The sequence below is a fragment of the Chiroxiphia lanceolata genome, chromosome 8 (assembly GCF_009829145.1).
Source record: "Chiroxiphia lanceolata isolate bChiLan1 chromosome 8, bChiLan1.pri, whole genome shotgun sequence".
Taxonomy (NCBI): domain Eukaryota; kingdom Metazoa; phylum Chordata; class Aves; order Passeriformes; family Pipridae; genus Chiroxiphia; species Chiroxiphia lanceolata.
The window spans coordinates 7,937,406-7,952,141 of NC_045644.1; the positions used below are offsets into that span (position 1 = coordinate 7,937,406).

A 14,736-nucleotide genomic window follows, 5' to 3' on the forward strand; every position below is an offset into this window, starting at 1 on the left:
TTCTCCAGTCTCCTTTTACATCTTCTCAAGCAATGTCAAGGGATGGTGCAACTGCAAGCACCTCTCCCATTGGGCTGGTGCTTTATAAGAAGAGTTGTTCATACTGATTTCTGGCTTATGTGATTGATATTACTCAGCCTCACTAACTCTTAACTGCAGTTCTAGTCCTGGACACAGAGGAGCATTCCCAGGTGTCTCCACTGCACATCCTGAAGGATGCAATGCAACATAATTTTCAACAGCTTAAACTGGAAGTGGGGGGAAATCCCTTAAACTATAAGTCTTTGCAACCTATTCTGACACTGTCTGAGACTAAGGCAAAACGTGCTATGCAGATACGTGCAATTCTGCTTTAAAGGTAGCCCTAGGCAAGATGTAAAGTCAGCCTAACCCACAAGGCCCTTTGTCCCCTCCTTCTTTCTAAAAACAAGCATAGAAACTCAGGTTATAACTTTCCTGGATAACAGAAAACCAGGCTCAACAATAAAGCAATTTTATGGTAGTCATGACCTCCCTTCCTCTCTTCTTCCCAGTAACTCTCCAATGGGACACAGTCTATGCCTGTTTCTCTTTTTCCTGTATAGGTAAACATTAGCATCACTCCCACTCCTAAATTCATCTCAGTCCAGACTCAATATCTAACTGAGGACAGAACGATTGTCTGCAGCTTATATTTAGCTTCAAATCTTTATGGATCCATTTCAGACCTTAAGAACTTGCAAACTTATCTATTCTTTTCAGCTATGTTACTTTACTATAATAAAAATAGCACATAGAAGCATTACCTTACCTGTACATCCCTACACAACTGCAACTATAGCAACACTCAGCACCAAAAATTACTAGCATTTTATAACAAATGCATCCTGAGCAGTGGAATCCAAAATGGGTCTCACTGGCATGTCATTTGTGAAAGACTTGGGCAGCCTGCCCTGTTCCACTGCTTCACTGATATAATGTACAACAAGAAAAACAGATTATTCAAATGCCAGTCACTGAATGGCATGGCCATGGCACTGGAGGAACAATTTTTATAAACAAGGTATTTTGAGTCACCTATTTTGAAAGAAAATCCAGCACAATATATTTTTCAAATAGGAAACCAAGCAGATATCACTTAATTAAATCTATATCCAGCATGCGTAGTAACATAAACCAGTTGGGCAGAAGAGACAGGGACACTGCTTACATTCCTATTTTACAGCCAAGAATGTCTGAAAAGTTGTAACAAAGATCAGTTTTGCTCTGCACTTTGCATTTTTGGAAGTAGCCTGAAGAGGAAGTAACGACTATGAAAAACCTTAGAAAAAAACTGAATGCCGGTGGTGAGAGAATTCTGGTTCTGTTGAGCTTGCCAAATCAAAAGACATATTTATATGTGCATATAGTCAGTTATGGAAGATCCTAAGTTAGAAAACCAAGAGCAAAATTACTTAATTCTCATGAAAGAGAAACCCTCATGCCCAAACCGCTTCTTGTTATCCCGATAATTAGTACTGAACTCAAAAAGACAAAAGGCATATTTCATGGGAACAGAACACCTAAGAAAATCACAGGTATCATTTTTAATGCAGCTTCTGGCAAGAGATATCTTGCTAACATAGCCAGTTTTACATTGCAATACCAATATTGCAGTGTCCTTCAGATCTCACATGTTCACAACTGACCCACAATAAAGTACCAAAAGCTCTCTGCAAGTTGCTTGCAGCTGCTCCCTTAGCCACTACCTCATTCTCCTTTCTTTCCTAAGAACACTACCTTCTAGGAATGATACAGGACATTCAGACTAGTTCTCCTCTGTCTTCACAAAGTTGAGCAATTTCCTGAATAAAATGTAATGTTTGGAAGTAACAATTGTTACAAAAAATGTAGTTTCATTTACAGAGAGCCTGCAACTCTGAAAGATCCCAGAGAACCTCATGAACTTTACATATCATATACTGAATATACCAAAGCAGAGAAAGCAGAGAAAGAGAGCCTACTGCAGAAAAAAAGAAAAAAAAAAAAGAATAAATCAACAAAAAGGCTGAGATTGACATACAATACTGCCAAACCCCACATTTTATTTTTCTTCAAATTTTAGATCTCAAATGTTTCAAGTGCCTTCTGAGAGTTTAAGCCATTAGACTGCATTTGGGTCATGTCCTGAAGCTTTGATATTAGACATATTGTTTAAATGAAAGCTGTAATTTAAGCAAAAATGATTGATGCCAGAAACATGAATTACAGAAAAAAAAAGATCTCAAATCCTTGATAGATCTGGCAATAACTACTACATGTAGAGCAGAAAATTAGTACATTTACAACATATATTTAATGTTGAAGTGGGAGTTTTATTTTATTGTTCTCCTTAAAAACCTAATGATCCAGCACTTTGAGAACTAGCTGAGGGTTGTAACCTGTCCTTACAGAAGCAAGCTAAAATTTTCAGGCAGTTACATAAGAGGCAGTGGCTAAACCCACCAAGATCTACAGATTTTGCTGGAATTCCCCTTGAAACATCTAAGGTAATGGAGTAAACAGCACACCAAAGTTTAATAAAAAACTGAAAACTCAAAGACTGGGCTCATCATGAATAAGTAAAAAATACCTCATATCAACATTCCCAACATTTGGAATATCAAATGCTTTAACATCACAGCTTGCCTCAGATAAGACTTTGATCTTTGTATGAATCTAGAAGGGGATTGTATCAGATGTGACAAAAACAGGGAGTTTCAGTGTAAAAATAACAAGGGATTTTCAGTCTGCAATTGCACTTTTAAGTTTACCCTTGAAAAGTCAAAATTCAAATTTCCATTTCTTCTATCTTGTGGACTTGCTGTAATTGCTGACCAGGAAAATCCATAACTGGGAAAACCTTTTCTAGTTCAGTAAATGAATCTTTGTACAACAGACAAACTCAGGACAGTAGACTGAAACAGCTGAGCAGCAGAACTAAAGCATGTGAGTCAAAATTCCACATGAGAGTGGAAAAACCAATGATGAAATGGACGCAAGACAAAGGAAAACAATAACAACATAGGTACATGAAATACAGACTAGGGAAAAGGTCTATAAAAAATGCCTTAAGTGGAGGGTAGTTGATAGAGAATTGGAGTTATGAGCAAATAAACTGGTTTTTGTGGTTCAGATGTTACAAAGTTGAGGAGTAGTTGCTGGGTTTTTTCTTCCCATTCTTTTTAAAGAGGTAGAATGGCATTGATATAAGTCCACAGCATGCTGGTAATCAAACCACTCATTAGCATCTAGAAATGACTGTTTAGATACAAAAAGAGGGAAAAAAAACTTAGTGAAGACTTAATTCAGAGTTTAAAGATATTATCACTCCAGCTTTTGTCATTATAAAAACGCATCATTTAGTCCTTATCTTGATTTCCTGTCTCATCCTGAGACTCTTCAATTGTCTGGACAGAAAGTTCCAGAGGTGGCACAGAAACAGTACACCTGCCAACACAGCTTTCTCACAAATATACACACAGCCTCTGCACCAGAAATTCTTTTTTCTTGCCTATTTATCATAGAAAGTGTTAAGGGTAGGATTGAAGCCAGTTCATTAAGCGTATCAAAGACAAATTCACAAATCTGGTCAAAGCAGATGCCTTGTGGCAGGCAGAACACAACCTTCTGGCACCTCTCCCTTCTGGAAAGGAATAAGCTGTATTTATATGCTTTTTCCCCAGTTCTAACCAACATTGCTAAGATAATTTTTTGCCAGATACTATTAAAATAACTACAATTGTGAAAGCAGTAAGGTTCCTATGGAATAACAGGATAGAACGGACTCAAAGAAACATCTTTAAAGCTGTTCATAATTAACTTCATGTGTTATTTCTCCTACTTGACAAGTTGCTCCACTTCAGTACGTTATTGTTCTTAGTACTCTATTTTTTATGCTCTACTTATCTATTTTAACTCTTCCTTTAAGCACAATAAGCTATTCCAGTACAAAACAAGATACACTGATTGTACTTTCCATGACAGGTCTACACATTCCTCTGGTCTAGCTTTAAAGATGTGGGGAAATGTCTGAAACACTGTACAATTTTAGTGAGGTTCCAAAACTCTAAAAATCTTATAACTGTAGATTCTTATCAAGACAAAAATGTACTGACTATAATTTCACATACATTTTTTTACTTACTACAATTTTTTAAAAACCTAAGAAAAAGAAAGACAACTACAGATAACTATCCAGTTTCTCGTTACTTGTTTGTTTTAAGCCTGTAGTATCTGCAAAACGTTACTAGTATTTGTGATGTAATTCTTAACAAAAGTCTAAGTAATACTGAAATTTCCTAAGAAATGTAAGGAACACTAGATTCGCCACTAAAACATTGTCAAGTCAAACATAAAATAAAAAAAACAAACAAACAACAAAAAAACCTCAAAAAACAAAAACAAAACCCCAAAAAAAAAAACAACACACCAACAAAAACAGGGAAGAAAGTGATTATACACCAGTCATGAATTGCAATATCTTTAGGCTAAATTTAATTGTACTCACAGTTGACACTGATCTCCTTTGATTCCCTTAGTTGTGCAGAAGCATTTTCCTGTTTGCATGTGACATATATTTGCATGTCCACTGCATGTGCAAGCTGTAAAATCAAACCGGAAAAGTGAGATTTCTTCACCCATATCATACTTTAGAACTAAAGGAAGTTTCACAGATTTTAATACTTCATCCTAAACATATTTCCTGCAAGCTGCCTTAAAATATATATCTATTACTACGTCAATTATAAGGTGGGGTTTTTTTTTTTCAGAAAATTTCACTAGCATATCATTTAGTTTATTTTCTGCAGAGTTAACAACTATTCCTGTGTCATTAAGGGCTCTCCTCCACACCATAAATAACAGCAGTCTGAGAATAGCCATTAAAATCTACTATTTCAATGTGCAAGAGAAAAAATTATCAATAATAGGTATTTTCTGGTCAGGGTGAAATCCTAACCAATGACGAAATTAATTTAGTTTCAAATGTCTAAAGTATTATTGCACATGTTTGGTAAAACATCTAATATAACTTCAATTCTTCCCTTTGACAAAAGCAAACAAAAAGAGAATTTAGAAACCATTTAAACAGGGTTAATACTATTAGTCTACAAGAAGAATGTCATAGAAGCAAGAATATCATAGAAGCAAGAAACAGGCAACTTTACAAGCTTCAGGAATTTGAACAGAAGGAGAATCACAGGAACATCATCATTACTGTACTCCATGTTAAGCTCAGTGGCTGAAGTAATTCTCTCCACAGTGGTCTGCTCACTGCTACTCTTGTTGCCTCAGAGATTCTCACCTCAAAACAAACCTTCACATTCCCAGTCCTTGAGCTTTCTTTTTGCTTTTTCTTCCCATGTTTATTTGATTTATTACCTTGTTTGGGCAGCCATCTTTTTTTCCCAACCAAGCATTCAAAACTTAACAATGTCTCTCTGGGAAATGTGTCAGTACATCTCCTCATCATACCAGAATGCAAACATTCACAGTACACTCAAAGTCTTTCTTTAATACAAAGTAACTCTGAACCTACCTTGATGATCATATTATGCTTTCATTGAAGTTTTCATTATGACTAAGATAAAAGATTTAATATATGGGGTCCTGCTTGGGAACAGATATGATACTAAGTGGTGACCTTGTATAAGATAAAAGTTTATTCTCGACTTTCTAATCTAATATTGAATTGCTAACAGAGAGATTGAGTTTTAATGTTCTTATTCTACTGGTAAGGAATAACACAATGAATCTTTCTGTGAGTGTCGCATCACATACACACTTTCACCCATCTGCCACAGCCTAAGACAACTAGAGAAAAAGGTAATAGACAGAATAGAACCATAATTAAATGTAAGATAGTATTGACAGAATATGTCAATGTCAGGACTTCAATGGTTTGTTCTGCCCTCAGAGCTTATTAAATAGCCAGCTGAAGCTGAAGGAGCAATTCTTACTAAGGAGGGGTTAGGCATTCAAAGTGTCTGCAAGAAACACATACTAGAAATTTCTATGCAGCACATAGTGATGTGTGATGTTTTTCTCTCTTTCATAACACAGCCCTCCTGAGAAATACCTACAGTTACCACACAGTCCTACATTTTGCAATTCTGCTGTCATCTTGACAGTCTACAGTAAGTGTTCACTGAAGTGTTGCTACTATATAATCAGTTATGTTTTCCTAAATCCATTCATGTTTTCCACTCTACATTTATGGAATGATTATTTAGGCACTTTAAGCTGGAAAAGCCTCTTCACAAAAGTTAATTTTAATTGTGTAAATCTTTGCTACATTTTCAGTGAAAAATAAAGAATATATTCTTAACAGCTTATTCTGATTATGGTTAATTGCTGTTAATGGCAATGAATCATATAAGACAGCACAAAAGTTATAAAGGAACTAATAGGGTGTATCAATCATATTCCAAAAAGTGTCAATATATTGACAAATATAGAAGCTATTGCCACCTAACCTTAATTGGTTACTCCCACAATTATTGCTCACTTAATAGGAAGTAGATCACAAATGTGAAAGTGAAACTTCCTTCACTTGAGTAGCTTTTTTAGTAAAATTATTTAAGCCCAAAGCTATAAAAGCCTTTGGACACTGTGCATCTTTTCCACCTTCTTGGGGGGGAAAAAAAAAAAAGGTAAAAATGGATTATACAGTAAAAGTAACAGATGTAGCTATATGAGACTTTGTGGAAAAGCACTTCCTTTGTCAGTTCAGACATTACTTGTATACCCAGTCCATGAAATGATGGATAAATCAAACTTTTCAGCAGTACTTGTCCCCAGGGACATCAAATCAGCACCTATACAGGGCCCTTTAGTGTTCTGTGTGCTCACTCACATGGCAATTCACAGCTGAACCAGCCAGGAGACTCCTTCCATTTAAACTGCATCGTGTTTTACACCTTGGAATTTCCAGGATTCTGGAGAGTCATTACCTAACACAAAAATCTGAAAAAATTAATTTTCCTATAGACCCCTGTCTAAATTCTGAGCTGTCTGTATTTACAGCCCACACAAATAACAGATATATTCATAATCTGGTCTCTCTCACTGAAAGCATAGATTCACATCACCAAAGACACCAACATGGCTGCTTTACCTCACCTGCATTTTCATAACACATATGAAGCTTCTCTAGTGCTAAGGTCAGTATGGATAGAAGAGGAGAAGAAAGGAGGAGGAGTTCAGAAGTGTCAGATATTTGTTTTCTGGATTCTTTGTCAATGAAACAGCTAGCTCTGACAAACCCAGCAGCTAATTTTCTTCTATTAAAGGATGAAGATAAATTACTCTCATTGAGAAATTTCCTAGTGATTTAACTGTTCCTTGGATAACACCTTGAAAAAGGACAACACCTTTGTATTTACAGTTTTAAAATCTCATCCAGACAACTGTTGTTTCACAGCAATGAAAGCATATTTTAATTAATCTCAGGCTTGCAAGTCTGTAATGAAAAATGGATTCCTACCTATCTGTGGCTCTCTATGTGGAGAGCAACCAAAGAAAACTCCAAACATATAAACTATCATTGCTGTTACTGAAGCAAATGTGAATACATGTGATCAAACAAATGCAGTATCAGAAGCAGGACAATACTGTAGTACATTCAGTGGAAAAAATATTAATATTAATATTAATCTTTTTGTCTCACTGCAGGGTTTTTTTCCATTGGCCTAGTTCTGAATAACAAAAAAGAAATTAAAAGTTCTGAATATGAAGTATATTTATTAATTAATAAATATTAACTTAAAGCTGCATTTGATTTCACAATATAAAAAGATTTACATTCTTTCTTTACCTTGATATTTCCATACTCCTCTTTACCTATTTTCTTCAATATTTTCTACTTGGTTTTCTCTGCTTAACTACTTTTAGTGAATGGTTTCTCTTCTGATAGTACTGTAAGTCAACAGTTAAAACTGTAGCTAAGGTAGTATCTCTCACAGCCTAACGCCAGTAGAAATATGCCAAGTCTTGGAATTAGTTTTAAAAGCATATTTTGTACCAATCACTGTCAGTTGGCAGAATTCAGCACAAGAGATGCAATCCATATTTTCTACATTTTTTGAGGTCCCACACTTCAATTTCTTCACTGAAAGGGTTGTCAAGTATTGCAACAGGCTGCCCAGGGAAGCGGTGGAGTCACTACCCCTGGAGGGATTTAAAAGATGGGTAAATGTGCCAGTTGGGGACATGGTTTAGTGTAGGGCTTGGCAGTGCTGGGTTAATGGTGGACTTGATCATCTTAAGAGGTCTTTTCCAGCCTAAATGATTCCATGATTCCATATACTCTGTGCTGCACCCTTGGACAGAAACAGTGAGTTCAGCCCAACTTCAAGAGTCTTCCCATACTACTGTGTACATTCATCTCCAACATGGGTTTGTATTATGCACACATGCCTTTGTTTAAACAGTTATTTTAAACACTTAATTACCATGCAAACTTGTTATCAATAATTACATATTTTAAATAAATAAATACTCTTTTGCTTACAATAAAAAACATCATTAAAATATAGAATTAAAATGTATTTTGGGGTTTTTTTACATATTAAATGAAATTATGTCATTAGAGCTTTGAAAACAACAAGAAAAAACCCACCCTGGCAATATCTACTCTAATTTTAGGGAAAGAGCAGCTCACGATACTCTTTTGTACAACATGCAGATTCTAAGTGGAACAGAAATATTATATGAAAAAATACAATCCAGTAGAGTAAATCTATACCACAAAATCACAACACTACAGAATTTATTTAATAATAAATCCACAGTATGATTGATTCTGAGTTGCTAGCTCAGCATATGAATGTTCTTGCTGATGCTGACAACAAAAGAATACCCACCACTATTTCCATGAAGCATGCATTTTAAACAATTGAATTTAAAAATACTCATTGCTTAGCCCCCATCTCCAACACAAAGCTGCAAGAACAATTTTTCTCTCAAACAGATCTCACTACAAATGATACTTTAATACATTTGCTTACATGAAAGATTGCTAAACCAGTAGCTGCACATGGATAATTACTTTAAGACACCTTGCTGATGTTTTTAAAAGGAAGCTGTAACAATGGCATTAAATACTGAGGTGTACTACTTTGTTAATTTTGGTAACATGCAAGGCATAAGTTCCATCAAAAAAAAAGGAGATATAGTCTTGCTCATGCAACTAGGCTAAGTAAGAAATACCAAGTATAAACTTATATTAAATCCAACACTTTAATGCTCAATTTCACTGTAAATGTTCACCTATATTATCCATTAGTCTACTCATATGAGAACTGCCCTACAGAGACTATTTTCTACATTAGTAATATTGTAAAACTGTCTAGTCACTTAATTTTCTAGAAATGTGTATTTAGCTAGAAGCCCCTGATACACTTTGAGCATTCAACAATTACCTTTATAGGAAATACACACATTCAACCTTTGAGACAGGCAATGTAAAAGCAGACAGATGTGCCCAATAACACTTTTGCAATATCACTAATTGACTAGCATTAAAATTAAGCTAAAGAACTTCTGTGAAGCCATGAGCTATAAAAATAAAGTACAAAAAAAAAAAAAAGGAAATCAATGCTATTAGAAAGCACATGCAAAAATGGAACTGTCATTGTATAGTAACACAATTAACCTTCATAATAAATCAGTCTCATTGGACCAATTTCCACATATATGTATCAGTGATTTTATTTTCATCCCTCTTAGTTTATCTTGCAATTTATCTTTCTTTGGTCTCCAAACCAATTTATTTTTTATAGTACCATAATAGCACAGAAAAGAAAAAACCATGTGTATTAACACAGTACTAAGGACTGTGAGACATACAAAAAAGGTGAACAGAAAAGACATACTTTCAGGATTTATGTCACCAAGATATGGAATTTGCCTAGGCAAAATATGCAGGAATCAACCACCAACCACCTAAATCGCATCTATAAGCCTGTATCACGTATGTACCATTTAAAGCAAGATCAGCTATTCCCATTATTCATAAAAATTAGATAAGCATTTTACCAGACCAACACTGGATATAAATTTGTTCTGGAAAAGACAGGTATGCCAAATCACCCTGGCAGACATTCCTGTAAAATTAGACACTTCTCACATCACAATTTTTTGAGCAGTTGTCCCAGACCACAGTCTGCCCTCAGCTCTTCCTTGGCATTTTAGAGGCTTAACCTGGCGATTGCAGAAATGCTCTTCTCAGCCACTTCCCATTCAAAAAAACCAATTCACCCAAGCCTAAATGTGATTTTATCTTTTTTTCTGGAATTTATAGTCGTAGTAAAACACAGAGAATTTCATCAACTGTGAACTAAGTCTGAGATCAGGTGACTGCTAATCAGACAGTTACTTTTTCCTGAAAAGCAACACTATGTCAAACAACCTGGAAATCCAAAGTGTCATTTCCTTAGCCTTCTGGATTGACACATACCTGCCAGAAGTCGGACATTTATCCTAATAATCACCCCCCCACACCAAAAAAAAAAAAAAAAAATCTGGGAAACAGTAAACAGGCTGATTTTCTGATGCAGAAAACAAAATTTAGTTTGGCTACACCAAAACAAATCCTATGGCAACCTTCACAATTTAAAGACTTGTATTTGTTCTTTAGCCATTTTTACCATGGTAGAATAGCTCTAAGTGCTTGTATTTCATTACTCCTTCTGTTTAAAGCATTCATCCGGAAAAGTGAACTGATTTTTTTTGTTTGTTTATTTGTAATAAATACCTCTCAAACAATCATACTAAAGTTGTCTTTAATCATCAGAAACTAACAGCATAGAGACAGCTTGGAAAACCATAATTCTGTTTTATACAAGCAGATAATGAAAATGCAACACAGAAGCTCAACACTGAAAGACAGGATATTTTTTCTCATTAGGAACTGAGCAGAATCTTAAACAATTAACAAGAGTCTTGCTGTGCCTGAATCTTTCATGCCAATACTGAACCACAGTACAGAATTTTTATAGCCTGCTTTTGGAATCATTCAGGAATAATGTGCGTAGTGGAGAATATTTTCTGCCAAAAAAACATGCTGAACCAAAGTATTTCCATGTAAACTCATGAAATACAGTAGCACCAATTTCATTTTCTCCATGTAATCTGTGTGAAAAGCTGAAACTTTTATATTAATTAAATTAAAAAATTCCAGTAAAAAACATTAATAGGAGCACTTTATTTGGAGAGAAGATAACGTGTCATACTTATCAGTTTCCTTTTCATTAATTTCATTTATTCTTTTCATTTCTAACTATAATACATTACTAAGAAATAAACAGCCTACAAATTTTACACTGGGTAAAGCTGCAGATTTTGAGAGTCCAGCTCGAAACCCGAACTCTTTATCAGATGTATAGGATAGTTCTTTAAGCATCTAAGCATTTAAAGAGATCTTTGTTTCATAAGCGTACAAGATGTAAAATATTATTCCTTAAATTACTCTTAGTTTTCTCAGATGAAGAGATTTCTCACATGAAAACATAAGATAAAATTAGACTTAATTAAAAAATAAGTAATTTCAGATCTGACAGACTAAATCTTTTATTAGGTTTAGTAAAAAACTAAAAGAGTGGGGTTTGATGTTTAGTTATTTTTAAAGCAAAATACAAAATGATGATATTGGATGCCTTCATCTTTGCATATCCAAACTGAGAAGTGTTTAAGATTTTTTTAGACACTAAAAGGCTTAGTACTTTTTTTTTCAGTTAAACTGTGTCTTTTTAAATTTTTCTTGAGAAAGACAGCAGTTTCTCTACTGACTATCTTGGAAATTTGGCCAAAAACCTCCTTTCATCCAAAGGATGCTATTCCCCCCCCCCCCCCGAGGAGAATATATTACTTGCTAAATTATAACAAAAAATTATTATAAGGCAGTATGGAAAGCAAAACAATTTAAAACCATTCAGAAGTTATTCATAGCAGCTTCAAATGTAAAAAAAACATTTCAATCTAAGGTTAAAAACATCTGAAGTCAACAACTGGTGATTGCAACTATTTGTGTCTATTTGGTCATTCAGAGTAACAGCCCAAAGAAAAGAAATGATTTCCACAATTTATCAGACAAAAAAGCCACAAAATGTAAAGAAGTCATCAAATCATTTCCCTCTCTTAGCCATTAGGAGGTACAAAATGGGACTGATTTTTTTAATGTATTCAACTGCAAGCCAAGCTTTTTTTCCCCTTAAATAACTAACGTGGTCTGGCATTGTAATGTATTGCATTTAGCACTCAGAAAATGAAGACAGAATCAACTGCAATCAAAAAGAAACACCATTCCAATTTTTTTTGAGAATCTTCAGTCAATTGAGAAATGAATTCCATGATGCCTCAAAATCTATTTTCTCAGTAGCCAGAAGGGGTTTTTTCCAAGACCTCTTTAGGAAAAGGGATGACCATTTCAATGTAAAACACATCTAAAAGGGGAGAAATTACAAACAAATAAAATGCCTACTTTTTCTGTTGCATTTGGGAACAAGAAGACTGGCTGTAGTCAAATGCTTACCTGAGGATCAAGTAACACTGATTTAAGAAAATGTCATCTCCAACTTACACCTACCTGCCCTCAGTTGCAGATTAGTGTCTTCTGAGCTAGACACAGGAGCTACACAAACTCTTGGCACGTCTTTCAAGGTGAAATAGGTTTGTTTATAAGGGCCTGACAAAATCAGTATATTTCTGGACAGCTGAAAGTTCCTTAATCATGCTGTGCCTATCTTCTCTAGGAACATCTTTTGGAAACCAATGGTTTTACACATTTCATCAGGAAGGTGAACATACTGATATAAAGTTCAGACAGCACATCAGAAACAAATTTTATAAATATTCCTTACCCCATAAAATAAATTTATAGCATGTGAACCTGAAAAAACCTCACAAAAATAAGAATGCAGAGCAACTCCTTCATCACTGTCAAAAACTATGTTACACAGGAGCACGCAGGAGGACTTGATCACCAACATCAGTGAAAGCAACAGAATTGTCATTAATCCTTGCAAATAGATAAAATAAGCACAGAGATAAAGGAATATAGTATAAATCAAACTGCTGTCTCTCTTCAATATCTGTAAAAGTAATAAGGTGATCAATTAAATGATGCCTGAATTCTAAGTTCTCAGGAAAAGATGCTGAATAAGCACAAAATGCCTGCTATTTAAACAAATTAAGATACCACAAGTTGTCCCTATTCTTTATACTAGTTCAGATATTTTTGTTGCATAGTGGATCTAAAGAAGAGTTTAGATTTAGTTTATTAAATATGCAGAATTCTTTGTACATTTGTAAAACCTCAGAGAAAGCCTTGCCTTTTTATTTATCATTTTAAAAAAGCTACTTTGCTTTCACTCCACTTGAGCAAATTAGGATTAATTTTGCTGGATAGTGAAGTTACACTTAGGCAAAGCAACATAGTGTAACCATGAGGCTTAGGGAACAAAACTGCAGTTAATAAAACTGATTACTACAGATTTGACTACACAGTGGTCATGCAGGATGGAAAGAAAATTTTGTTAGGCAAGAAAAAAAATATCTCTTATAAAAAAGACAATTTGACTAACTTATTTTAATCACTGCTAAGGATAATAAAAAGAGTTTTAATGGTCAGAAATTTTAAGATTAAAACATCAGAAATGTTAAATATGCTGAACAGATATCCTGTCAAAACCTTATGAAATCCCACAGCCACCCAAATAATCTCTCTCTGGAGGTTAATCATGTTACATTAAACAGTTTCTTCTTTTTTTTTTCCTCTCATAAAATTATAGATATCTAAATGTCTACTGACACTTGACACTTTCCTTGAAGTGTAATTCTAAGTCCTTCACCTAAGATTATTCTGAGTATAAGCAGGTTATGGAATACAAATATATCTATAAAAAGGTTCCTAATTTTAGTTCAAGGTTTTTGTTTTAATCTTCAGTTACTTGTTCTAGAAATCATACTTTGCAATACAGGTCTAATCTACAAAAAAGCAAAAAGAAACTTATATGTATGCACAACAATTAACAGCATGTTGAGAAGTACATCTTGCTTGGCAGTCAAAAAATAACTGGAACAGTAATTTTTAAATATGTTTTTAAATATGGGTTTTGCCATGTTCCTCAATTAAGTTTTTCCTGTGGCAATCCACTTCTGGTTTAGTAGCACAGGACTTATTTCAAATATATTCTATTTCGAGTGAACTTAATCTAAGTTCATAACTAAGCCCAAGTACAGGCAAATTTTATTTACTCAGTGGTCAGACTATTTTGAACACTATTGAATAAACAGCGTTCATTAAACAAAGGAAAATAAATTTGCAAATCACTTTTGGGGGGAAAAGTCTTCTTAAAAGAGTGTTTATTCTGAGTATTCTAACAATCTCTTGAAAAAGCAGTATGAAGCTTTTCTTGAATAGCTTACTGTGCTATGATCTCCCTTTATATTTCATATGTACTCAGAAGCCCTTTATCTACTACTAAAACAAAATTCCAGCATTTTAGTTAACAGTAAGTGTTTTGATTCTATAATAAGGTACTTTATAAAAAAAAAAAATCACAAAAAATTGTGTCATCTGAATTCAATACTTAAAAGAAAAAAAATAAAGAAAACAAAACACCACTACCACTGCAAAATGGGATTTCTTGACAGTCTCCTCATTCAAAAAAGTAAACCTTTGTTCACTTTGTATCGCATAAACAGAATCACATTTTCTTTTGGAATTTAGCATGAGAC

The 14,736-nt window shown here is 34.3% G+C and overlaps 1 protein-coding gene across 1 annotated transcript in view; it reads right to left on the reverse strand.

Annotated features, from left to right (window-relative positions):
* The window catches only part of ATRNL1 (attractin like 1), a gene marked incomplete at its 5' end in the record, with an annotated part of 477,341 nt that overhangs the window by 327,171 nt on the left and 135,434 nt on the right, over positions 1–14,736 (reverse strand). The window contains 1 exon segment of the mRNA XM_032694659.1: positions 4,508–4,601. Within this exon segment, the coding sequence (XP_032550550.1) occupies positions 4,508–4,601 (94 nt within the window).